Source organism: Schistocerca serialis, chromosome 6 (genome assembly GCF_023864345.2).
Source record: "Schistocerca serialis cubense isolate TAMUIC-IGC-003099 chromosome 6, iqSchSeri2.2, whole genome shotgun sequence".
NCBI lineage: Eukaryota > Metazoa > Arthropoda > Insecta > Orthoptera > Acrididae > Schistocerca > Schistocerca serialis.
Window position 1 is genome coordinate 529,621,921 of NC_064643.1, and position 24,689 is coordinate 529,646,609.

At 41.0% G+C, this 24,689-nt stretch overlaps 1 protein-coding gene across 1 annotated transcript in view; it reads left to right on the forward strand.

Moving 5' to 3' along the window:
* Positions 1-24,689, forward strand: part of LOC126484394 (putative ferric-chelate reductase 1 homolog) — a 360,497-nt gene that overhangs the window by 300,578 nt on the left and 35,230 nt on the right. Inside the window, exons 3-7 of the mRNA XM_050107891.1 lie at positions 11,756-11,847; positions 12,603-12,780; positions 12,870-13,064; positions 13,203-13,310; positions 13,826-13,982. Coding sequence (XP_049963848.1) covers positions 11,756-11,847; positions 12,603-12,780; positions 12,870-13,064; positions 13,203-13,310; positions 13,826-13,982 — 730 coding nt within the window. The remainder of the gene's footprint in view (positions 1-11,755; positions 11,848-12,602; positions 12,781-12,869; positions 13,065-13,202; positions 13,311-13,825; positions 13,983-24,689) is intronic.

The following is a 24,689-nucleotide window of genomic DNA, read 5'->3' on the forward strand; positions in this document are numbered from 1 at the left end:
GTCGACACAGTGTTCAGTGTTCGCACGTCCCCCCCCCCCCCCCCCCCCCAGGTGCAGGCCAGGCCCAGGGAGGGGTTATTGCCTAAGCTGTGTCCTTCCCAAATTTCCAGATGTCACCACCGTCAATCGTTCTGGAAGTATGAACAACGACCTGATGGCCCTACGCACGGGGACGCTACTGCACGTCTTCTACCGGCAGCGCTCAGGTGAAATGAAATGATCGTATGGCATTTATTGGCGGGGATATCCCGTTCAGGGTTCGGCCGCCGTATTGCAAGTCTTTTTAGTTGACGCTACTTCGGCGACTTGCGTGTCAATGATGATGAAAATGATGGACACACAATACCCAGTCCTGCGCAGGGAATAGAACCCGCGTCTCCTTGCGAGCACTCAAGTCTGGCAGTACAAGACGCCAGATGAAAGCCTTCAGTCTCAGCTCGGCAAAAGAGCTGAAACTTTTGTGTGCAAGTTCGAAATAAAAAGAGAATGCAGAAAAAAGTAGTTCTGGGCACATCCATTCATTGCTGACCGTGATATTAACGGGTTATTTGACTCGCTTTACTATGCAAGACATTACAGTGTTATTTTCCAGTGCCCTGATACTGTGTCCGTTCATTTGACGAGATAGTGGATATTTCCCGAGATTAACTGGCGAAAAAGTCACGTTTTAAGGAAAATAATCACCAGAGAAAAAGATTTTCGTGACTTGTGTACTCTGCAGCTATTTGCTGTCTGCAACGATATTTACAGTTTTAGTTATAACCGTAAAGTGTACATAGAAGTGGTCTTCAGTTTCTATTTGAGAAGTACGTTGCTATAAACTGAAATTAAATTTATGAATGTTTAGGCAAGAAGTCGGAAACCTGCCTAAAATATTTCCAGCCTGTGTGATGTATCTGGCCCATTAGCGTCACTTGCTGAAACCATAGAGTAGAAATATCTCTGGAGTGAGCATTGCGTCCTGCGCATGTTGTCAACATTAAACTGGAATTGTCACGTGATCTAGGGACGACGTCAACTGTTTAACACCAATTCGCGTCCGCCATCAGGTGACGTCACGCCTCGTCACACAACACCAAAACTTTCTACAATACCTTTCGAATGGAGGCATTCTCACAGGTCGTCAACGGAACGTCACGTCATTCCACGGTACATAAAGGTTTCTCGGGAAGAAAATTTTGACGGTACCAGTCTGTTAACATCTTGAGTTAACCTATTTTCGCCGCGCTCGTTCTCATTGTAATATTGGATTTTGTACTGTTGTATCTTCATAATCTTTATTTTATAATAGCGCTTTGTTTTAGTGACAAATTGGAGATGTTCCATGACGACTGGGATATTTTTTCCACTTACACAACCGAGGTCTTATATCATATCTGAAGACGAAAAGTTATTTAGGTTTTACGATAACACAACGGCGCTGACGCCCACAATGTATATGTATAAGAACATAAGTAGACGAAGCAAATTCCACCATATGACATTTTAAGCAAAAAGTCAGCTTTAATGAAGGAGTCAAATACAGTTGTTAATGACGTTAAAATTACGTAAGAAAAAACATAATGGATAAGTTTAACAGGCTTCATTAATTCGTTTGAAGCTTTCCTTGATGTGTATGAATGTACATATTTTCCCTAGCAAATAATTGTCGATGTTTTGAAACGTTGTCTCACTTCTCAGTAATTTACCAAATATAATTGATCAAGAACATATGTTATAAAGTTTGCTTCGGCCATTGACAAATTTTGTCGTGGTTAGCTCCTCAGTTCTGATACTATACTGTAACATTTTATGCATAATAGGGATGGTGACTCAAAACACCAATTTCGCCGTTCAGTACTGTGTTAAGCGACTTGACGAGATGTGACTTGAAAGACAAGCTTCTGTGACGTCATGCTCGTTCATTTTGCTCTTCAAAGCTAAGAGCCCAATTTATTTCAAATATCAGACGTAAATTGCTATGGTGCCGGCAAAACGTTTATACTAAATCCACAGCACTTACGAAGGGAATCTGTCTTTACTAGCGATATGACAACATTCAAAATTTATAGGATAAATGTCGGGCAAATCTACGGCGTCCGTCCCGGGATCACGTGACCATTGTGGCAACGTATGTTGAAAACACACAATCAATTCTGCGCTTCTGAATGCTCACTCCAGAGATATTTCTACTCTGTGGCTGAAACAGGAGACGAGGCTGTGCTATTTCGGTCTGGAAGTAGGTTTCGAGGAAAAGTGACATAGCCCGGATAGTAAATGTGCTTCGTCTGTGGTGTAAAGCTCTTGTGGCTGGAGTGGATCATCGGGAACAGGATGTGTAGAAATTGAGGATCGATAACTTCCACGATCTCCAGCCTGCCAGAGTGCAGAAACTGCGTTATGGTAAGTAGTTAGAACGCGATTGTAAAGCGGAGAGGCTTATTCTTCGAATTGAGCTCCAATTATGACCCTGGTAATTCCAACACCTTTTTTCCAGTTTGCATTTTGGATAACTCTGAAATTGAGTGGCCCATGTTGCTGATTTCATCTGCATCTCGCAGATAAAATGACGCGATCTCAAAACTACCCATAATGCTCATGTGGGCGGATAAAACTACGCTCATGCTCATAAATTAAGGCTAATGCTGACGCATGGTGAAACAACGCTCTGGTGGGCGGTTTGCGGGTTTAAATCACCTCTGGGTATGACCATGCGGTGCGTTTGACTTGCGGTCGTCGCACGGTGGCGCTGGGAGCAGTCCACATAGACAGAGGTGTGTTGGTGCATGTCACAGTACGGTGCAGCGAGTAAGTGTGCAGACATTTTCAGACGTGCTTATGGTGACTGTGTTCTTTGAGCCATTTTCAACACACACATTGATGACGTTATGAGGGGTAGAATACTAAGGCGACTGGAGGCTGGTCAAACACAGCAGGTCGTAGCACGGTACCTCCGTGTGCCACAAAGTGTGATCTCAAGATTATGGCAACGATTCCAGCAGACAGGAATGTGTCCAGGCGCTACAGTACAGGACGTCCACAGTGTACAACACCACAAGGAGACCGATATCTCACCACCAGTGCCTGCAGACGGCCACGGAGTACTGCAGGTAGCCTTGCTCGGGACCTTACTGCAGCCACTGGAACAGTTGTCTCCAGACACACAGTCTACAGGCGACTGAACAGGCCGGGTTTATTCTCCCGGAGACCTGCAAGATGCATTCCACTGATCCCTGGTCACAAGAGAGCCCGTAAAGCCTGGTGTCAAGAACACAGTACATGGTCATTGGAGCAGTGGTCCCAGGTTATGTTCACGAACAAGTCCAGGTATAGTCTGAACAGTGATTCTCGCCGGGTTTTCATCTGGCGTGAACCAGGAACCTGATACCAACCCCTTATTGTCCTTGAAAGGGACCTGTATGGAGGTCGTGGTTTGATGGCGTGGGGTGGGCTTATGATTGGTACACGTACACCCCTGCAGGTCTTTGACGGAAGAACTGTAACAGGTCAGGTGTATCGGGACGTCATTTTGTACCAGTATGTCTGCCTTTTCAGGGGTGCAGTGGGTCCGACCTTCCTCCTGATGGATGATAAACGTAGGGCCCCACCGAACTGCCATTGTGGAGGAGTACCTTGAAACAGGAGATACCAGGCGAATGGAGTGGCCTGCCTGTTCTCCAGACTTAAATCCATCGAGCACGTCTGGGATGCTCTCGGTCGACGTATCGCTGCACGTCTTCAAATCCCTAGGACACTTCAGGAGCTCGGGCGAGCACTAGCGCAAGAATGGGAGGCTATATCCCAGCAGCTGCTCGACCACCTGATCCAGAGTATGCCAACCCATTGTGCGGCCTGTGTACGTGTGCATGATGATCATATCCCATATTGATGTAGGGGTACATGCGCAGGACACAGTGGCTTTTTGTAGCACATGTGTTTCGGGACGGTTTTCTCAACTTATCACCAATACCGTGGACTTACAGATCTGTCATGTGTGTTCCCTATGTGCCTATGCTATTAGCGCCAGTTTTGTGTAGTGCCACGTTGTGTGGCACCACATTCTGCAGTTATCCTTAATTTATGAGCGGCAGGTGAGCACTTGGCAACTCTGCCGGCGTCCTGGTGTGGAAGTGGCCATAAGCCTGCCGGCAGAGATGTCATACTCAGGTAGCTGCCAGGTGCGAGAGGCTCCATTGCGTCCCACGCTTTGATCTTGCGTCTCTGCCAGCAGACCTGCCCTGGCATCCCAGTGCTGTAGGGACCTAAGGCAGGTGAGCCTGCCTCTGAACGCGCGACCCCAGTTGGAAGGAGCGCGCCGTAGGAGAAGCTGGCAATCGTGGGGTATTTGTTTGCAATGAGCCAATCACAATGTCAGTCTGTCTACTCAACGTAAACAGAATGAGGCTAAAGTTCAAAGAATCACCCAACTGCACCTCAGTTCGTAGTGGTATCACGTACTGAAGTAGGTCAGTCCTTTGCTAGGGTTAATCCGTTCATTTTTCAGAAAGGTGTTGATGCAGTTGCAGGCCCTATGAAATCCTGCTCTTGCTTACGTAACTGAATTTTGCCTCTGGGGGACCAATTGTGATTTTCAAGCCCAACAATTGCTTACAGTTTTGCTCCTCAAAGGCTGTCCTGTCCTGTTCTTGCCGAGGCCTGTCGAACACTGAGTCCTTCGCATGGTGTTATTTATACTCAGCTGCTTGGTGATCTGACTGAAGGTGAAATCCGAACTTGTCTATCTGATCATGGCGTCGGTGCAGTTCACTGGGGAATGAAAAAGGTTGATGCTACCTTAGTACCTACGGCCACTCTTATTTCTGATGTTTGATCGAGTAGTGCTTAATTCAAAGATCAAACCAGGCTGTAACGTCATCACGTTTTGACTATACATTCCAAACCTAATGCATTGCTGCTAGTGTCAATGTTACAACCACACTCTTATGTCCTGTCAAAACACGGCCGAATGTATTACTTGCGGTTGGGATGCTAAAGAGGGCAATTGCCAGCCTCCTCTTCCCCACTGTATCAGTTGTAATGGCGACCATGCAGCCTCATCCATAATGTCCGTCCCGTGTATCTCGATGAGCGGGCCATTCAGGAGATCCGGGTGAAGGAAAAAGTACCTTACCATGTCTTCCGCAGGTTGCTGGCTAGTTGAAAGCCATGCATTTTACCATCTGGCACTTGCAGTTCCGTTCTTCGTATGCCTCGCTCTACGGAGAACATGGCCACCCAGGCTTGCAGCTCAAGTTCCGCACTGCAGTTGTAAAATCGCCCAGTATCATGGCAGCATCCCAATTTCCTTCTCCCACAGCTGCGCAACAAGCCAACAAATCTTCATCCCCGGCGACGAAATCACCTGCTTCACAACCAGCAGGCTCGAAAGGACATACGGAACGCTCCCATGAAGACTTGTTACGTCCCTCCAGTCAACGAACATCTGAGCCTTCATCTGCCAAAAGCAAAGGTTCTAAGAAATCAAAGAAAGGCAAGTGGTCTTCTCCTTTCCCAACTCGGGGAATCTCTTAAACGGTATCGCCGTGTGATACTCACCCAGATGACCTCTCATTTTGCTGGTGCGCACTATCTACTGTTTTTCCACCCTGGGATCCATACGCCGACCCAGAGAGAATGCCGCCGGCTATGTAGATCTCGTGGAACAGGATCCTCCAGCCTCTGCGCCCTGTAGCAGTGAGTCCTCAAAGGCTGGCACTCGGCAGCTGTCTAGGTGACAACCCTTCATTTGTTCCCTCCTCCCCTTTCCCCGCTTTGACTCTCCTCCAATGGAACGTTCAGGGCATTATACTCAACAAAGAGGCATTACAGCTGCTCTTGGAATCGCAGCGTCCACTTGTTTTCTGGCTCCCAGAAACAAAAATTGCATCTTCTGAGAGTGCTTTGACCTCTGACATTTCTGTCTGGTCCACTTTGACCTTACCACCCAGGACGACATTCCACCTCGTGGGGGAGTCATGCTAGTCATCTGGGATGACATTCATAGCCAAACCATCTCACTGAACACACAGCTACAAGCTGTTGCAATCCATATTATCCTTCCTCGCTTCCCTTTTCTCTTTGCAACGTCTACATCCCTGCGTCATTAGGTGTCACTAGGGCAGATTTCCTCCAGTTTATTGATCAACTCTCTCATCCCTTTTTGATGCTTGGTGACTTTAATGCACACTACACCCTTTCAGGCTCGCCCAGGAACAGTTGGAGAGGTGCCCTCTTGGCTGAACTCAATCAATTCAATATCATTTGTTTTAACACTGTCGCACCCCCTTTCTTTGACTCCACACACACCTATTCCCATAATGGACTTCTCGTTCTGCACTGCCTAGCTTGGTCATTGTCTAGATAACCCGTTCTCTCCGACATGTACTCGAGTGACGATTTCCTGTGTCATATCCATTTGCTGACTCGTATCCCACCTATGTGTAAACTCAACTGGCAGTTTTGTAAAGCCGACTGGAAGGAAACTCCTCCCAGGCAACCTTCGATGAACATCATTTCCCCAGGTGTGATGACCAGGTAAAGTAACTTAGAAACGTTTTCCTTATTGCCGCAGAATGTTCCATACCCCACATTTCTTCTTTACTGTGCCGTGTCCTGGACTGAGGCACGCCATGACAAGATTTGTACGCAGAGATGTGCTCTCTGCGTTTTTAATAATCTTACGATGGTGAACTGTATTCCTTATAAACAGTTAGGTGCACAGTGTTGTTGCATTCTTCGAAATAGCGGAACAGGTAGCTGGATCTCATTTACTACTTCTTTTAACAGCCTCGCTCCCTCTTCTGTTGTGTGGGGCCAGTACCATCTGCTCTCTAGAACCAGAGTCCATTCCCCACTTTCTGGCCTGACCATAGCAGATGTCACTGTGGACCCTACTGCTATCTCCAACACCTCAGGCCGCTATTTTTAAAGCTCCATCCACCATCAACCCACTATCCTCCCTCGGAAAGAAGCCACCTCGGCTTGGGTGATAACCTTTTCATCTTAGGATGGTGGATGCTACAGTACCGCATTTACTGTGAGGCTAGGCGCAAATTGAGACGCGTATAGCGCGTGTGGCGCGACGCAGCGCAGCGCGTATTTTTGTAACTGCACAGGTTCAAATGGGAGCGCGCAAATTGCGACGCGACGCGACTGGGACGCGACACGCGCCTGCGCCAGGTCGCGCGGCGTTGTGGTTGTGGCACAGTTTCTCGCGCCGCGCTTCGCGCGTGCCTCGCTAGCACCGTGGGAAATCTGAGCCGGGAAGCGGAAAAGTAGCCCGGCTATATGCTCACATCGGCACGGCGCATATGAGAAGTGGTAGTATTGCCCATACGATAAATTTTGCCTTACTGTGTACTAAATTTTATTGCCTTTGGGTAGTATCTCGTTTTTCGCCATTTAAACGCTCCAGCTTTCTTCGTTAGTACATTATACTTTTCTGTTATATGTGTACATGTAGATCTGTTGTTTATATCTGTATAGTTTTGTTTTTCATCTGTCAAAAAAAATGCATACTTCAGTAACTGATGAGTCATTGGCCGCTGGAATTGTATCATATGCCTCCGCGATGTTTTCAGATCACAAGAAGGGACAGAGGGTAGTGAATAAGGAAGCAAGGAATATTATAAAATCGTGTGATTAAGAATCAAGACAGGAAAGTAAAACAAGGTTATCTTCTGGCTGCGTAGTATGCTGGCGTATCTGTACGATCTGTTACAAAATATTTAGAAATGTATAATCTCCACAGGTGTGATCCCTTTGTGCTCCTGGTAAAAAGCGTCCAAGATATGAAGTATAGAAGTCTCACTGTGATTACTTGGATATGGATGTAATAATGTAATAAGACGCACTGTACTACATGCATGTGAACATCACATTTCCACTGCAAGCTAGAAACATTCGAAAAGCAGTCACAAATAACAATGTTTTAATTGGTTCGCCGTGATGAGAAAAAACATTTCAATTGTTCCATGCACATTGTCAGCATTAATAAACTAATTGTACAACAGGCTACACAAATGAAGAAAAATGGTCGGTATTATTACGAAAGTAGGAATATCCTAAGAGTGTTATGATTAGATATATTTAATTTGTTGAAATGTACTGTTGACAAAGGAAGTACAATTAAACCTGTCACCAAGAGAAATGTGGCTGTTACAAACGGTGATGTTTCTTCGAACGAGAAAAGCTTAACAACTCACACAAAAATAGATTGCCAATTCTGTTGGAATTTTTGTGGAATCCCCGTAACCCATCGTATACTTTCATGACAATTTTTTTTCGAACTCCAACTCACAAGGCACACATGGCATTTCTGTCGCGCGTATTATCCTCTGCTGCTGACGATACACTGACCATTGTGTTGTGCGACAGATCAATTGTTTATTTTTCTCAATAACAACTATTTTATTCGCGATCACACATTGTCAGTTTGGCAAGCCGTAGGTGAGTAACCAGTATCTGGCATGTGGCTATCATTCCGCCTGAAGGAATGCTCGTCATTATTTTAATACTGCTCAGATCACGAGAAGAAATAAAATCCTTTGGTAAGTTTCCATTCCAGTCGCTCAGTGTTAAAAATACGATGGGTTACGGGGATTCCACAAAAATTCCAACAGAATTGGCAATCTATTTTTGTGTGAGTTGTTAAGCTTTTCTCATTCGAAGAAACATCACCGTTTGTGAGTAACAGCCACATTTCTCTTGGTGACAAGTTTAATTGTACTTCCTTTGTCACAGTGTAATTTGCCAAACTCATCTCACAGCAGCTATTGCGTCAGAATTCCGAAACGGAGTGCCTCAGTAAACAAGTAATTGGCAATCACAGAGTTCAGTAGCTTACGAAAAACCTCGTAGTGTCGGTTTGCAGTAACATAAAAGAAGAAATTTCATGTTTATTTTCATACTAGGAAATTCTTGTTTCGCTAGCTCTTAAAAAATTACAGTCGCTGGAGTGAAATAAATAAAAATGGAAGTACTAATATATCGCCATAGATAAGAAAGTTCCGTGTGTTTAAGAATTGTCAAACACTCTCCGAGATATGAGACATGTTGCGAATATTTCATACTTGCGGGCGTGAAATCGGAAGTGGCAGCGCTACATGGGATCCATTTTCTCGAAATCGGAGGCAGATAGAGACCTCCTCCCAAGTCTAAACAAAAATTCAACATGTTAGCAAAATTTCATACGCAGCAACATATGGTGTAATACGCACCAAACGCAAAATCATAGCGACCCCTAATTTTAGTCGCAAACTTTTTGAGTTTTGCGTAGTGTCTTACTAAAATGTGTACCTCACAATAAGAATGGTCATTAGCGAGATGAAGGGCACTTCCCCACGAAGCTGACACATAACTCTACAAGTAAGACAAAAATCAAATATTTTCAGTGAATAGTTTCTGTAAAATCGTTTGAAAAAGATCACAGGTTGCGCGCGGTTCGGTTCTGTCAGCGCAGAGCGTCGCCAGTCGGCGCGTGCGAAGTATGTACATCTTCATTTGCTTCGTAAGGAAACTACAGCAGATTAGATTGATCGCTGTTTCTTGACCTTTGCACACAGGTTAGCGGTAGCACATTCGTGTTCACTGATTGCTCAAAGACTGACTGTGGTGGTGGGTGTGCCTTCGTGATTGGTACCATCCATTTTTGGTATCTGCTTCTGAAATACTGTTCAGTAGTTATAGCAGAGGTCTCTGCCCTCTACCAGGCTATGCAGTACATCAGACAACACAGGATTTTAAATTGTTACACACTCCAGTTCCGTCAATGCCCTTCAGAGCCTCTGTGTGCTGTACACAGTTCATCCTTTAGTGAAATGGGTCCAAGAAAGCATCCACTCACTCTTGAGGGAGCCACTGTGATTTAATTGGGTTCCTGGTCACATTGGTCTGAAGGGAGATGAGGCTGTGCAGGTGGTGTCACTTTGGCATCATCACTGGTCCTCTCTTCATGCAAACAAGCTCCAGAGATTTTAACCTTTCCCGGGAGTTTGGTCAACCTCCTCTTCGCCCTCTCACTGTAATGAGATTATTTTAGCTAGGTTTCATATTGGGCACTGTCACTTTAGCAGTCATTTGTTAGGTGGTGATTCCCCTACCACAGTAGGCTCACTGGTGTCAACCTTAGACAGTTCGCCATTTCCTGACTGAATGCTCTTCTTTTTGACCACTTGCATTCTAGTGTATGTTTGCCGTATGAGTTATTAGCCATTTTCGAGAATGATGTGCTGGTTGTCAAAGCCTCAGTTGTTTTTGCGACCTAATGCACACGCGCACGCGCGAATTCTGAAACTTTGTCATGTGAAGCCAATCTCGCACTTTGCTCACTTTACAATACTACAATTATGGGTTAAGAAATTTGGTGGCAGCTTTATTTTTAGACTTCAGAAAAGCATTTGATCCAGCATCACACCAACACTTAATAATGAATGAGCTATCATACAGATTATTACACACAATTTGTGACTATTGAAAATTTCTTGATAGGGAGGACCCAGTTTGGATATCTTAGATGGTGAGGCCTTGAAACCTTTAGAAGGAACTTCTGAAATGTATTAGAGAAGTGCATTGGCACAGTTGCTGTTCATGTTTAATATTAATGACTTGGCAACAAATATTAATAGAATCTTAGACATTTTGCAGATGATGCAGTCATTTGTAATGAAGCACTATTTCAAATGAAATGCCCAGGATACGTGATCAGAGCTTGTTTCTCCTCCTGGGGCAAGTAGTTTTATTTGATGACTCTTCTGCAATTTGTAAGTCAATGGAGATGAGATGATTAAGGCAATACAAACATCAGATTCTGAAGTGAAGAAAATTTCCAGTCTAGCAAGGAATCCAAAATGGGATCCTGCAATCTAGAGGCTGTGACACTGACAGCTAGACCGTGAGCTGCACTAGCATTAAATTATATTCTGATAAGATTTCCAACTTCCCTTAAATATACAGAAATGTGAAGCTATACACTTAACAAAACACAAGGAAGTAGGATCCTATGACTAAAATATTAATGATAGATAATTACAGTTGAAAAACTCTAAACAAATACAGAGTTTTAACAATTTCCAAGGGTATGAAATGGGATGATAAAATATGCTTAACCGCAAGTAAAGCTTGGCTACACTGCTCGAATACTGGGCAAAAACTGTCAGGATACAGAGGAAAGACTTGGCTGTGATCTGTCAAAGAATATTACTAGAGTGAGAGACACAATTGCCGAATAGGGCTTACCAGGTATATTAACGCAAACAGAGAACAGCAACACAAATGGTCACAGGTCTGCTTGACCCATGGAAGAACATTACAGAAATGCTGAAAGACTGGAACTGGCAGATGCTTGAAGGTATGCCTGGTTTCATGTGAAAGTCTCCTTACAAAGTTTAAAGAACAGTTGAGTGCTCTTAAGTATATACCCACATAGGCATTTAAGCAATTATTGTCCCTGCACTCCAAATTGGAATAGAAAAGAAATAAATTGTAGTGTGTGTTGCAATGGGCAGTACCATCTGCCATGCAACAGAGTGGTTTGCAAAGTATACATCTGAAGTACATGAGTGAGAAGAAATAGTGTAATATGCTTTTTATGTTACTGTAAACACAATACACAATAACCTAATGGCCTATCATTTGCCAGTTTTCTTACATAAAGTATAAAGATACATGCTAAACGCATGTGCAGTATTTTTCTGTTTCTTTGTGTCCTCTTTTTCTCCTGTTTCCATTTCTTCCACTAATTTTCTGATACACAGTTCTGCTTAATGACTTGTTTCAGTCGGCAGTAACTCATAAGGATGCTTCAAAGAAGAATTCCTTAACTTTTGAGTGGACAGCACCAGACGAAGACATAAAAACATTCGTTTTCCGGTGAGTAATTTATAATGGCTTTCATGATTACAGAACTTAGGAATATTCATTAAGGTTATTGTAATCATGAATATTTAAGTAAGCCACTGTATTTAGTCAGTAACAAAGTAACACGCCACTAAACAAAATTGTTAACTTGGTGGTAGGGAAGATTAAATTGTCTATTATACATTTGTAGAGTTAAACATCTATTACTTTGTAGCTCTTCTTTTATAATGGCTCTTATATAGTATATTTTTATAACAAAGATGAGGAAAAATAAAGCTGCTTATTACTATTATACCATTTGATGATATAAGTTGATCATTAGCATTTCTGCAGCAGCCTGTTGGGAATAAACTCAAGTGTCCTGTAGCAGCTTTATCTTTGTGCTGTGAGTTTAATTTATGAAAATGTATGCAAATTGTACAAACGACATTATATTAATTGTCAGGGATATTTAGTGAAAAGCTGTACATACTAGGGATAAAATTTTCATACAACTAATGGTTATGGTACTCAAAAATGGCTCTGAGCAGTATGGGACTCAACTGCTGAGGTCATTAGTCCCCTAGAACTTAGAACTAGTTAAACCTAACTAACCTAAGGACATCACACACAACCATGCCCGAGGCAGGATTTGAACCTGTGACCGTAGCGGCCTCGCGGTTCCAGACTGCAGCGCCAGAACCACGCGGCTGTTATGGTACTCATTTTTAATTATTGTTTGTTAGTATTGTTAGTTTTTTCAAATATCTTCTGTTCTGAATTTTCAGAGCCACTGTTGTGCAAGATTTCCAGACTTACTGGACAGGGATTTTGTCAGAAGAAGTGAAAGTTGTTGAACACCCAGAAGTCACAACTGATCATTCAACAGGAATCTCAACAACCAGGAATCCAGTGAAGTCTACTACAGAGATACCAGTTATACCAGAGTTTCCTGATCCTAAAGCAGTATGTTGACCTTCTATTAAGAGATAATTTAATAATAAAAATATAGCAAGATACCTGACTTTGTTTGGCTCCCTTTTTTTTCCATGCAGATATCAGAACCTTCAAACCCTATATATGAAGGCTGTGGCTCAACAAAAGCTTGCTTTGGTCCTGGTGAATGTCTTGCAACAAAAAGTTGTAGTATGATGGTATCGGTTCTTGATAGAGTAGAAGATTATGAATTTGAAATGATGGCAGATAGTGCTTTATATGTTGCTGTTGGCTTGTCAGATGATGGAATTATGGTGAGCACTAAAATGTCATTTTTATGAGGTAGTGAGTGAATTTGAGACCTTATTCACATGTATGTCTAGTACATGAGACTTAATATAAATGCAAATTGGATAATAAATTTCAGTCACATATATAATGTTCAATTACAGGGTGACGACAGTGTTGTGGAGTGTGTTTATGATGCCACTAATACAGCTGTTCAAGCATACAGGTCATCAAATGCTCCCGACGACAAGGCCAATTTCCGCGATGGAAAAGTAAGTTACGCTACACTAAGAATTTATTACTTACATGGCTTAACTATTGGATATATACATAGTGTGATAGGATACTTATAAAAACAAATATGTAAAACTGTATTTGTGAATCTATACACATGCATACTGATGTAGGCAAAGCTTTGAACAACAAAAGAAGCTCTATAACTGCATGTAATACCCAATTTAGATATTGTATATATTGTTTTAGCTTACTGTATAAGGTACTGTGTGGTTACAAAATGTTATGAATAATCATAGAGTTCTACCAAAACTCATTAATACTCCAGCAAAAGACTTCTGCTTTCATACCTTCCTTGTCCATGCCATTCCTTGCGCAAAGAGCTATGGGCACTTCTTCAGTAGAAGAGATGTTTCACAGAGCAGTGAAAATAAGCTAGTGGTCATAGCTCTTTAGGTATACATTTTAGTGCCTGTTTATACTAGAATTTTTTGTTTTAAATGGTCACTCATACCTTTTCAATTAAGTACTTCATTGCTGTGTTAATTTACAGCCTTTTGAAGGAATTACGTTAGTGAATCACAGTTACGTCAATGGTCGAGTTTACTGCAGATTTAGAAGGCAAGTGGTGACTTACACGAACAACAAGACATATGATTTAGCCAATCAACCATTTTTCCTACTTCTGGCTTCTGGCACAAGTCTCAAAGGTATGTTAATGACATATTATTACTGTATGTTTTGAGAAATCAGTTCAGAATATACTTTTCCCAGAATTAGAGTTAATTTTATAAATATTTACTAAGCATAGGTTAAAATACTAATGTTTTTTATTCATTTCATCAACAATTCCACTTATTCAGTGATTCCTTCAGTAAGAGAAACAAAATAAAACTTTGCATAGTTTAATAGCTTCATATCTTAACAACTAAAGAACTAACACAGAACTTGAAAGATATGAAATTTAGTGTGTATCATTCATAAGAAGTGATGATTTTAATATTATTATTTGGATGGTAGTATGTAATAAACGGACCTCAATTAAGATTTATAAATGTGAAATCTGTACATCAGAAATGAACTTAAATGTTACAGAAAACTGAACAGGATTATTAACTAACTAAAAGCAAACAAATTGAAGAGAACAGTGAGAAACTTATCAGGATAGGTAGTCATGAAGTAGATGAAATTATGGAATTCTGATAGGTAGGCAGCAAAATAGTCAGTGACGGATGGAGGGAGGAGGATATCAAAAGCAGACTAGCACTGGTAAAAAGGTCATTCTTGGCCAATAGAAGTCTACTAGTACCAAACATAGGCCTTAATTTGGGGAAGAAATTTCTGAGAATGTACGTTTGGAGCACAGCATTTTGTGGTAGTGAAATATGGACTGTGGGTAAACTGGGACAAAAGAGAATCCAAGCATTTGAGATGTGTTGCTATTGACAAATGTTGACAATTAAGTGGACTGATAAGGTGAGGAATGAGGAGGTTCTGTGCAAAATCGTATAGGTAAGGAGTATGTGGAAAGCACTGACAAGAAGGGACAGAATGTTAGGACATATGTTAAAACACCAGGAAATGACTTCCATGGTATAAGAGGGAGCTGTAGAGGGCAAAAATTGTAAAGGATGACAGAGACTGGAACACATACAGCAAATAATTGAGGATGTAGATTGTGAGCGCTTCTCTAGGATGAAGAGGTTGGCACAGGAGAGGAATTTATGGTGGGCCACATCAAACCAGTTTGAAGATTTGACTCAGAAAAATTCTTTAAATATTAATTACTAAAACAATGTTAATTCTTAAAATATTAAAAAAAAATTAAACTAAACTGATAATTTGTCCTCCTCAGTACATGATTAGGATCGATAATTTGTCACCAATCCGCCACTAATTCTTGACCCACACTTTCAATCAATTTAAAACAAATCATATTGATAAAAATGAGCTAGTCTCAAGTGCTGTTAAAATTTATCTTTCAGATCATTTATTGAACAAACAATGAAAGATGCAGTGTTTTACCATGTAGCCTCAAACACATAGTCGTTCATAACATTGCCAAGTGAGCTTTCAAATCAAATCTTGGTGTCTGAGCATCTCATGTTTAGTATTCTGTTGCTGTATTTTCCTTTTGAAACATGATCTGTACACACTGGAGCAGCAGACTTAACAAATACAAATTGAGCTATGTAAGGCTGGAATGGTAAAGTGGATGATACAGACCTTCTAACCAAAATTTATAATAATCTCTGATGTTTTCTTCAAAGTGAGGTGGTGCAGTGGTAATAAACTAGGTTTGCATTTGAGATAATGGCAGTTAAAGCCCTTTTTAGGCCATCAGCAATTTTTACAAGGTTCCCTAAATCCATTGATGCAAATGCTGGGGTTGTTCCTCTGAAAAGGACTCGGCTGGTTTCCATCCTCCACCCTTCCCAAACCCAGTCTTGTACTGAAGTCTCCAATATCTGATAATTGATGTGGCATTGAACACTAATTTCACCCTTCACCCTCTTGTTGCATTTTTTGGGTACGGTGGTGGTGGTGGTGGTGGTGGTGGTGGTGGTGGTGGTGGTGGTGGTGGTGGTCTCCAAAGACGACTAGTCTTCATGGCTGACTGCCATGTGGGGAACCAGTGTTTGATTTCTGGTACTGTCAGGGATTTTTCCTGCTGTGAAGTCTTATACGGAGTGCACTCAGCCCTACCAGACCAACTGAGGAGCCTCAACTGATTAGTAGCAGTTCCCAGGTCAAGAAACGTGACAACTGGGAGAGTGGTGTCCTGACCACATGCCATTCCATACTGCATCCAATGGTGCCATTGGCAGAGGATGACATGGCAGTGGGCCCATTTGGCCCATTTAAGACCAGAGCCCAGAACATTATCTTACCTTAATGATGGAAATTGATACAGTGTAGCAGACTCATTTCTTTAATGTTATATTATATAATTGTGACTCCTAGTTTTTACAGAACATTGAATTAGTACTAGCTGTTCAGTGAACTGTGCTTCTAAACTGTTACAAAATGGGTTTGAGTCATAAATCTGTGAATGTCACTTTGTTTGTGGTGTTCTTTGTTCATTTATTTTCTCTCTCTCTCCTCCTCCCTTGATGGGTTGATTTGAATGATTCCATTCAAAGTTTTCCTGTTTTGATTAATGTTTATGGCAGTGAATCCATTTTTTCTGTTTACAGCACAGTCAAGAGTCACTACCTTTTCTTAAATACCACTGAGTTCAGAACAAATGCAAGTATAGATGCCTTTGTGAAGTGACTTCGTTTATGGAATCTCTTTGTCAAAGGTTTTGCCAATGAGAAATGATGAGTCTCAAAAGTGAACCTTCATGACCAACAACGTTACATCGAAACAGACTTGCGTATCAGAAGTGTTCAGTTTGAATGATTTTTTAATTTGCCAATGTAGTCCTCAGAATTACACACATGATAAGCACATTTTTCCAACGGAGGCCTTTATAGTGATGCTAAATGTTAAGCACAGTCATAGGTTGGAGGGCCAATGTTACTATCAGACACAGAGGAACTCCATTCTTCTGGATCTTTGGAAGTTCATAAAGCCTCAGAGGAACTGCACCACTTTAAGTCTTTGCACAACTTCTAGTGGAAAGGGCATGTGTTTTAAAGTGAAGCAGCCTTCCTTACCACTTGGTTGGTGGGTTCTTTACTGATTTTCTTTTATGTGCTATCACACAGTAAATTGTTCATTTTATCATGATAGTTGTCACAAGACACTGAATCAGTGACATTACCTTTATCATTGGAAGAACCATCATCTCAGTATCCTGGCAAAGCTTACGTAGTGCAGCCCCCTCTGTCACAGACATGTTACTCCGTTGTGGGCAAGCTTTCATAACTGCTCGACAAGTTTCGCTTCTTATTTCTTCTGCTGATTCTATAGAAAGAGGTCAAACAGCTTTTTCAATGGCACTGATCAATGGAGGGATTGGTAAAACCTTGGGCTTGGGTGCAGTGTTTAGTCCTTTACTTAAAACCATTGTAATAGCAGCATCCAAATCATTACCATCATATTAATGATGGAGCTTTGAACAACAGTTTCTTGTTGCCAAGACATCTCAATCTGGCTAAATAATGTGCACTGTTTGGTTTTGTCAAAGAAAACAGGTCCAGTAAGACCATGAAAGGAAATTGTGACCAACATTGTAAACCTCAGAGCAATGTTGTTCATGAAGCGCTCTGGGATTTTCAGAAGCCCTAAAGTGTAAATTTAGCTTAACCACACCATCCAAATAAAAATCCTCCTCATCTGAAAACCAGATTTTGTTGAGAGTTTCTCTTTCCTCAGTCCAGTACACACAGTAGTCCCTGCTGCTTGTGTCCTGCAGTGAACTTCTGAGAAGTAGTCTTCTTGTATGGATACATCTGGAGGTCACTTTTAGGAATCCATTTAACAGAGCATACGGATATGCTCAGTTGCACTACTGCCTTTCTGCATGATTTGCTGGAACTTCTCTCTAGAGCAACTCACATGGCCGAGTGCACCAATCTCGATTAACAGTTAACCGTGGTTAAATCAATATATAATCCTGTTCAACGCAAAATTCTAGTGCACCAACGTCAATCTAAGTTAAATGAGGGAATTGACCATGGTAAGATTTAACTGGGGCTCTTTCCCAGTTTTCTAGACATAACCGCGTTTTTAGAAGCATACATTATTAAGCTGGTGGCGCATTTTGATGATATGGATGGCATTGAGGAAGAATTGTTATACCTTGACCATTTAATACATGACCAAAACTGTGTTGGAGTGATTTGGAAAAGGGAAACCCTTTTCAAGATTATGGTGACAGGAAGTTTGAAGAGAGATTTCGTCTGTCAAAGGAAATAGTGTGGTGGTTATTAAACCAAATTAATTATAGGTTCGGATTTCCTACTGATCAGAATAACCCCTTTTTGCCAATGAACAGACTTTTGATTACTTTAAGGGCATATACAACAGGTGCATTCAACATTTTTATTGGGGACAACAGTAACGTACATCGTACAACAGCACAACGAATCATCAGTGATGTATCAGACATCATAGCATCAATGTCTCCTTGCTTTATAAAATTTCCTACAAGAGAAGTGCGCTCTGTGATGTATGGTTTTAGTCAATTGGACCGATTTCCTGGCATTCCTGGTAACTTGGATTGTACCCATATAAGAATTCAGTCTCCTGGAGAACATAATGCGGAACTTTTCCGCAATAGGAAATCATATTTTTCCTTTAACTGTCAAACCATTAGTGATCACAATTTGTTAATAAGAGATATTGTCACTCGATGGCCAGGCTCTGTGCACGACAGTACCATATTTCTCAACTATACTCAAAGAGCACAATTTGAAAATGGAGAAATACCACAAGGTCACTTATTGGGCGATAGTAGTTATGCATGTAGATCCTACTTCTTAACTCCACTTTTAAATCCGCAAAATGAAGCAGAGCATCTATATAATTGGCCTCATATTAAAACTAGAAACACTGCTGAGAGAAAATATGGCTTGTGGAAGAGATGATTTCCCATATCATCTGTAGGAATAAGATGTAATCCACAGAAAGCAATGTCAATAATAGTGGGTGCAGCTTTCTTACATAATATTGCGAGGAGTACAAGCAGTGAAGAACCGTGAGAAGATCCAGAAATTTCTCGACTTTTAAATTGGTTAAAAGATGAGAGAGGCCCCAACATTTAAGGTAACGAACCTGTGCTACCTGGACAGCAGATGTATCGTGATGATACATTACCAGGAAAAGCAGTTCGCAGTGCTATAATTAATGAACATTTCCAATAAGGTAACATAAATTCAGATATTGTTCAGAATGGAAAAATTATGATTATAGTTACGGGATTCTGCCGTATTTTTAATTTTCCCGGTTATTTCAGCATGTAATCTATTTTTTCCGTTATCTAGGGAACATAAAAGAATTCACTGAACTGGGTGTGTGATGAGAAATTTGAGGTTGAGGCATGCCAGAGACAGGATATGTTGCCTACGGACAATTACCCAGCTGCTGCTTTTCTGAGAGATTTTTTTTAGTGTGGAACTGTTGATAATTCATTATTAAAGATATATTTCTTGTATCACATTGGTTGTGAAAGCAATGCAGTACTGTTATTTATATATATGTTCAGTTTCTGTCTATGTACTTAAATTTGAGAACTAATGACTCCATTACATTTAGAGAGTGTGAGAGTAAAATCAAACGGAATAAAATATAATGGATAGTTCTGTATTATGTTCACTATAGATCCAATCCTAAACATCTCTTAAATTCTTGTTTTGCAAATCAAACTGCCTAGCAGCAGGAAAAAGCAGTTGGATTTGCAAAACAAGTATTTATATGCTTGCTGCGGAGGATGGGCACACAAACAAACTTGTTATCTCTTAAATTTCCTACTGTAACAACAAATATGTGAATGTCCAACAATTTTGCAATATTAAAGAGAGCACATTCATTATTATGAGAACCTTTCAGATTAGAGATTATTTTACTGCACTTCTGCTCACTATTAATGCAGTCTTATCACCCATTAGCTTAAACTTGTGAATATGCAGTAAACACATAGGCACAAAATAATCATTTGTGTAATAACATGAAATGTGAGTTTGGCATCGTTTAGTTGTTAAATTGTTTCCATATTAATCACTACTCTTTATTTACAATATGATTTGCTTCAAACATAAGTGTGTGTGGCTATAAGGTTGTAGCCCAGATCACTTATGTAAATGTTGATGTAATGACAAACTGTGCAAAGAATTGAATTACGTTGTTAATTCTAGCCAGTCATGCCTGTAGCAGCACTTTACACAATATTATGTACAACTGTATGGAATCAAAAAAATACATGAAATTGAAGACAAATTTGTGATTAGAAATTGCCACCAAAAACAAGTTCTCATTGCTACAAAAGGCAATGGAATTTTGTCAGCAATGTCTAACACTTTGGGGATCAGTGCAAGAACAATAATTAGTTAAGGAGTGTGCTACCTCGGAAGATATGAAAGTGGAACCATAATGCTGTGGGTTGTCTGTAAGAAGTGTAATACTTTAAGTTATTACAAAGGAAAACTCCCTCCCTCCCTCTGTCACTGATGTCAATGCAGTTTTTTCGTGTATTTAATGCTCACCTTTGCAGAGGGGAATTCCTTGTCACAGCATAGTGCCACTGAAAAATGCCTCACTACAAATACATTGTTGTGGCAGAAGTTACGGGTTGCCATCATAAACATTAGCAGGCGCAGATTATTGCTAAGAAAGCCACACATGCTAGGATTACTACAGCAGAATAAAGTTCCCCATCATTGGAATGCATTACTGAAAATATCTTGCTACAAATTCTGTTGTGATAAAAGCTGTAGGTTGCCATTATAAACATTAACAGATGCAGGCCATTTCTAGAAAAGCCACACAATGCTAATCTCACTATTGCAGAAAAGAGTGCACATATTAGCAATGTATGCCTGTCTACAAATACTGTTGTGATAAAAGTTACAGGTTTCCACCGTACACATTACCAGGTGCAGAGTATAGCTAGGAAAGCTATATATGCTATATTTATTTTTGCAGAAAAGGGTGCCCATCACAGCAATGTATTTCTCAAAATGCCTCTCTACAAATTGTATTGTCATAAAAGTTATAGGTTCCCATTATAAACATTACCAGGTGAAGAGTATTACTAGGGAAATGGCACACACAGTTATGGTTTGGAGCACTTTCCCCTCGTAATTTAATATATTAGGATATTTCTGGTGTAAATATTGCAAAACATAATTACATTGGGCCTCATGTATATAACTGTTAGAGTACATATGTTCATTTCAAAGTTAGAGTAACAAGGACGCTTTATTACTATTATTTTGATTCATTAACAGTCTACCTCATTGTTAAGTCAATTAAGTAGAAATTGGCACCTAATATTATGGGTACAGGCCTGCAACTGACATGTAGCTTACTTATGTATTTTTAATCCTCAGCTCCTCCTTATGTTCTGCCTTCATCATGTGTAATTGGGCCCCCAGTACTTCCACTCTCTTCTTGCACACATTTTCGATTATTGTTCCTGAACCTGATGCCTGGTTTTGCAGGCATCCTGCGAGGATGCCATGTATTTTTTGGCATGAAAATGTTTTCTTTGGGTGGATCAGGAGACTGCGAAACAGACTGTAGCTGGGTCACATCCACCAGAACATTGTTTGATGTCTCTTTACTTTGTATTACGTCATGTGTGTGGGAAGTGCTAGGTTGTGTGCAGTTTGCTAGCTTGACAACTGAAGCAGGTGGTGTGTTCTCACTGCACTGCACTCCATATTAACAATATCCACAATCATACTAAACTGTGCATCGGAATTGTATGCATTTGTTAAGGGTTTCATTGAGGAACCAACAATTTCTAACAGTTCAGCCCGATCATGGATCTTGGTTTTTTGGGTATGCCCCCCCCCCCCCCCCCCCCCCACCCCACCTGTTTTATACACTTCCATCTTCTCTTCTGCAAGGTCTTTCTGAAGTTTTCTTTTCATGTTTTCATAACAGGTTTTCAGCGTGTCACAATCTTTTTGTCACACCTGAAATTAACTAAATGTTGTAGTTTGCAGTAACAGAAATTAATTCTTATATTACTTACATTTATAAGTCCATTTTGCATTCTGAGGCTCTTAACTTATGACTGCAATAAAAATCTAAGATCTATATATGGCTGTTGTTTACATAATAGTTCATTAAAAAGAAAGTGGTATAGGCATATATGAAGAAACAGCACAAGGCTATCTGAGAAACATATGTTCGCAATTTTCAACAGCAAAGTTTCCGTTAGTCACATAATTTTTAGTTAACAGTAGCACAGCATTGGATTTTAAATTTAAAACTAACAAAACAATTCCAAGTGTAAATGTACATAACCCTATCATGTATTTCAGTGGTACACCAATAACACTTTCAAATTTCAAACTAAAAGCCAGTGTGTGCCACATCCTACGCTTACAATGAAGCTAGAAAAGTTATTATTTTATGAGTAAAGTTACCAGGAGTAGAATTAAATTGCATCTCCACGTGAGACCACATTGCCTATTTTTTTTCACCCACCAGTTAAAGAAGTACATCTATCTCGTACTTAGAGAAATTCAGTGTTCTTCTTTTATTCCACATCATTCTCCCGCAAAAAAAAGGGGGGGGGGGATCAGAAATAGGTGCCGACGTATGTATACAGACTTCTGCTTGTTGACGGAAAACACATTAAAGAGAGACTGTGACACCAGCGATTATCCGTGCAATTTCATATTTACTAACATCTTTGCGTCGCCAGCGCATGTTCCATTGCAATGTACAGAGTTTACCGTGGTCAAATGCACGGTTGGCTGATGACGGTTTGCTGACCATCGATTAACATTGGTGCACTGCAGAAACATTTTAAACAAGATTTACTTTTAACCGTGATCGCGGGACCTTGGTTATCATGCTTTTTGACCAGGGTTGGTGTACTCGGCCAACAGTGTCAATATTCGCTGGTTGATGAACAGACTTTTGCCAAGGACATTTAGCTTCCACTATTGGTGTTTCATACAGCCTGTGCATGAATTTCTTGAAAGAGGCCTACAGTGTGTAAAACAGATGTCGAAACTGCCACTGAGTTGTAAAAGGATTTTTTGTTTTGTGAAAAAGTAATACAACTGCTAATCACTGCTGCATTGTTTCTGAGCAATTGTCAGCCACATTGTAAATGCTAGTCTCCTAGTGATGGTATTGTGAATTTGTTTCACCAAGCTCTACTACTGTTGAGATGCCTAATGGGTTATCTAATAGAACCCACAAATTATGTACAAGACAGATGGGGATATATTTTATATGTCACCCTGTATTATGAATGGATCTGAAATTTTTAACGGAATAAAGATTGAATTTTCTTTTACTTCTTCCAAACAGCAGATTGAATTTGACCTCAATTTTGCCTCTTGACACACAGAATGTTGCATTTAATAATAATCCGTGGTTCTCTCACTAATGCAACTTGGCTTATTAATTATAGAAGATGAGTTGTAGATATTTCTCCCATTTTTAGCTAGCTGTCTTCAGTCATTACTGAAACTTTCATGAAAGATACAGTGAAATGAATCCTGCAGTGTACAGTGGACTGGATGCTGGTTTGGAACTTATGGGCAGATTAAAATGGTGTGCCAGATTAGGGTCTTCAACCCAGGTCTCGCACGCAACTGCCAGGAAGTTTCATAGATACTGGATATGAGATTACCATTTGTATTCAATTTGTATAGTTTTCCAATTTGATATTTTGAGGAGGAAAGTTGCTCCTTACCATATAGCTGAGATGCTGAGTTGCAGATAAGAACAACAAAATGACTTTCACAATTGGTGACCAGTTTGGAGTAGTAGTAGTAGTAGTAGTAGTAGTAGTAGTAGTAGTAGTAGTAGTAGTAGTAGTAGTAGTAGTAGTTGGTGGTGGTGGTGGTGGTGGTGGTGGTGGTGGTGGTATGTATGGGACAGGTCTTGTATCTAGGTCTGTTGCAGGGTTATAAGCCAAAAGGTAAGGGGTTGGGAGCAGGGGTGGTGTAAGGATGGACGAGTATATTGTGTAGGTTTGGTGGATAGCGGAATACCACTGTGGGAGGGGTTGTCGAAACCCTGGCGGAGAATGTAATTCAGTTGCCCCAGTCCTGGATGGTACTAAGTTACAAGGGGAATACTCATTTGTGACCGGATGGTGGAACTTCGGGAGGTGGTGGGGGTCTGGAAAGATAAGGCACTGTAGATTTGTTTTGTACCAGGTTGGGAGGATAATTACAGTCGGTGAAGGCTTCAGTCAGACCCTGTATATTTCGAGAGGGATGGCTCGTCACTGCAGATGTGATGACCACAAGTGGTTAGGCTGTACGGAAGGGGATTTTTGGTACGGAGCAGATGGCAGCTGTCGAAGTGGAGGTATTGCTCGTGGTCAGTACTGGTGTAGCCTTCTTTGAGGTGGAGATCTACACCTAGGAAGGTGGCTCGTTGGGTTTAGTAGGACCAGGTGAAGCCTGAAATGAGAAATGTTCTTCCACTATCCTTCCCACCCATCCCACAGTGGTATTCCGCCATCGACTGAACCTACACAATATACTCAACCATCTTTGCACAACCCCTGCTACAAACTCCTTACCAAATGGCTCATGCCCCCGTAATAGACCTAGATGAAAGACCTGTCCCTTACATCTTCCCACCACCACATACTGCAGTACGGTCACTAACATCACCTATCCCATCAAAGGCAGGGCTATCTGTGAAACCAGTCATGTGGTCTACAAGCTAAGCTGCAACCACTGTGCTGCATTCTATGTAGGCGTGACAGCCAACCAGCTGTCTGTCCGCATGAATGGCCACTGACAAACTGTGGCCAAGAAACAAGT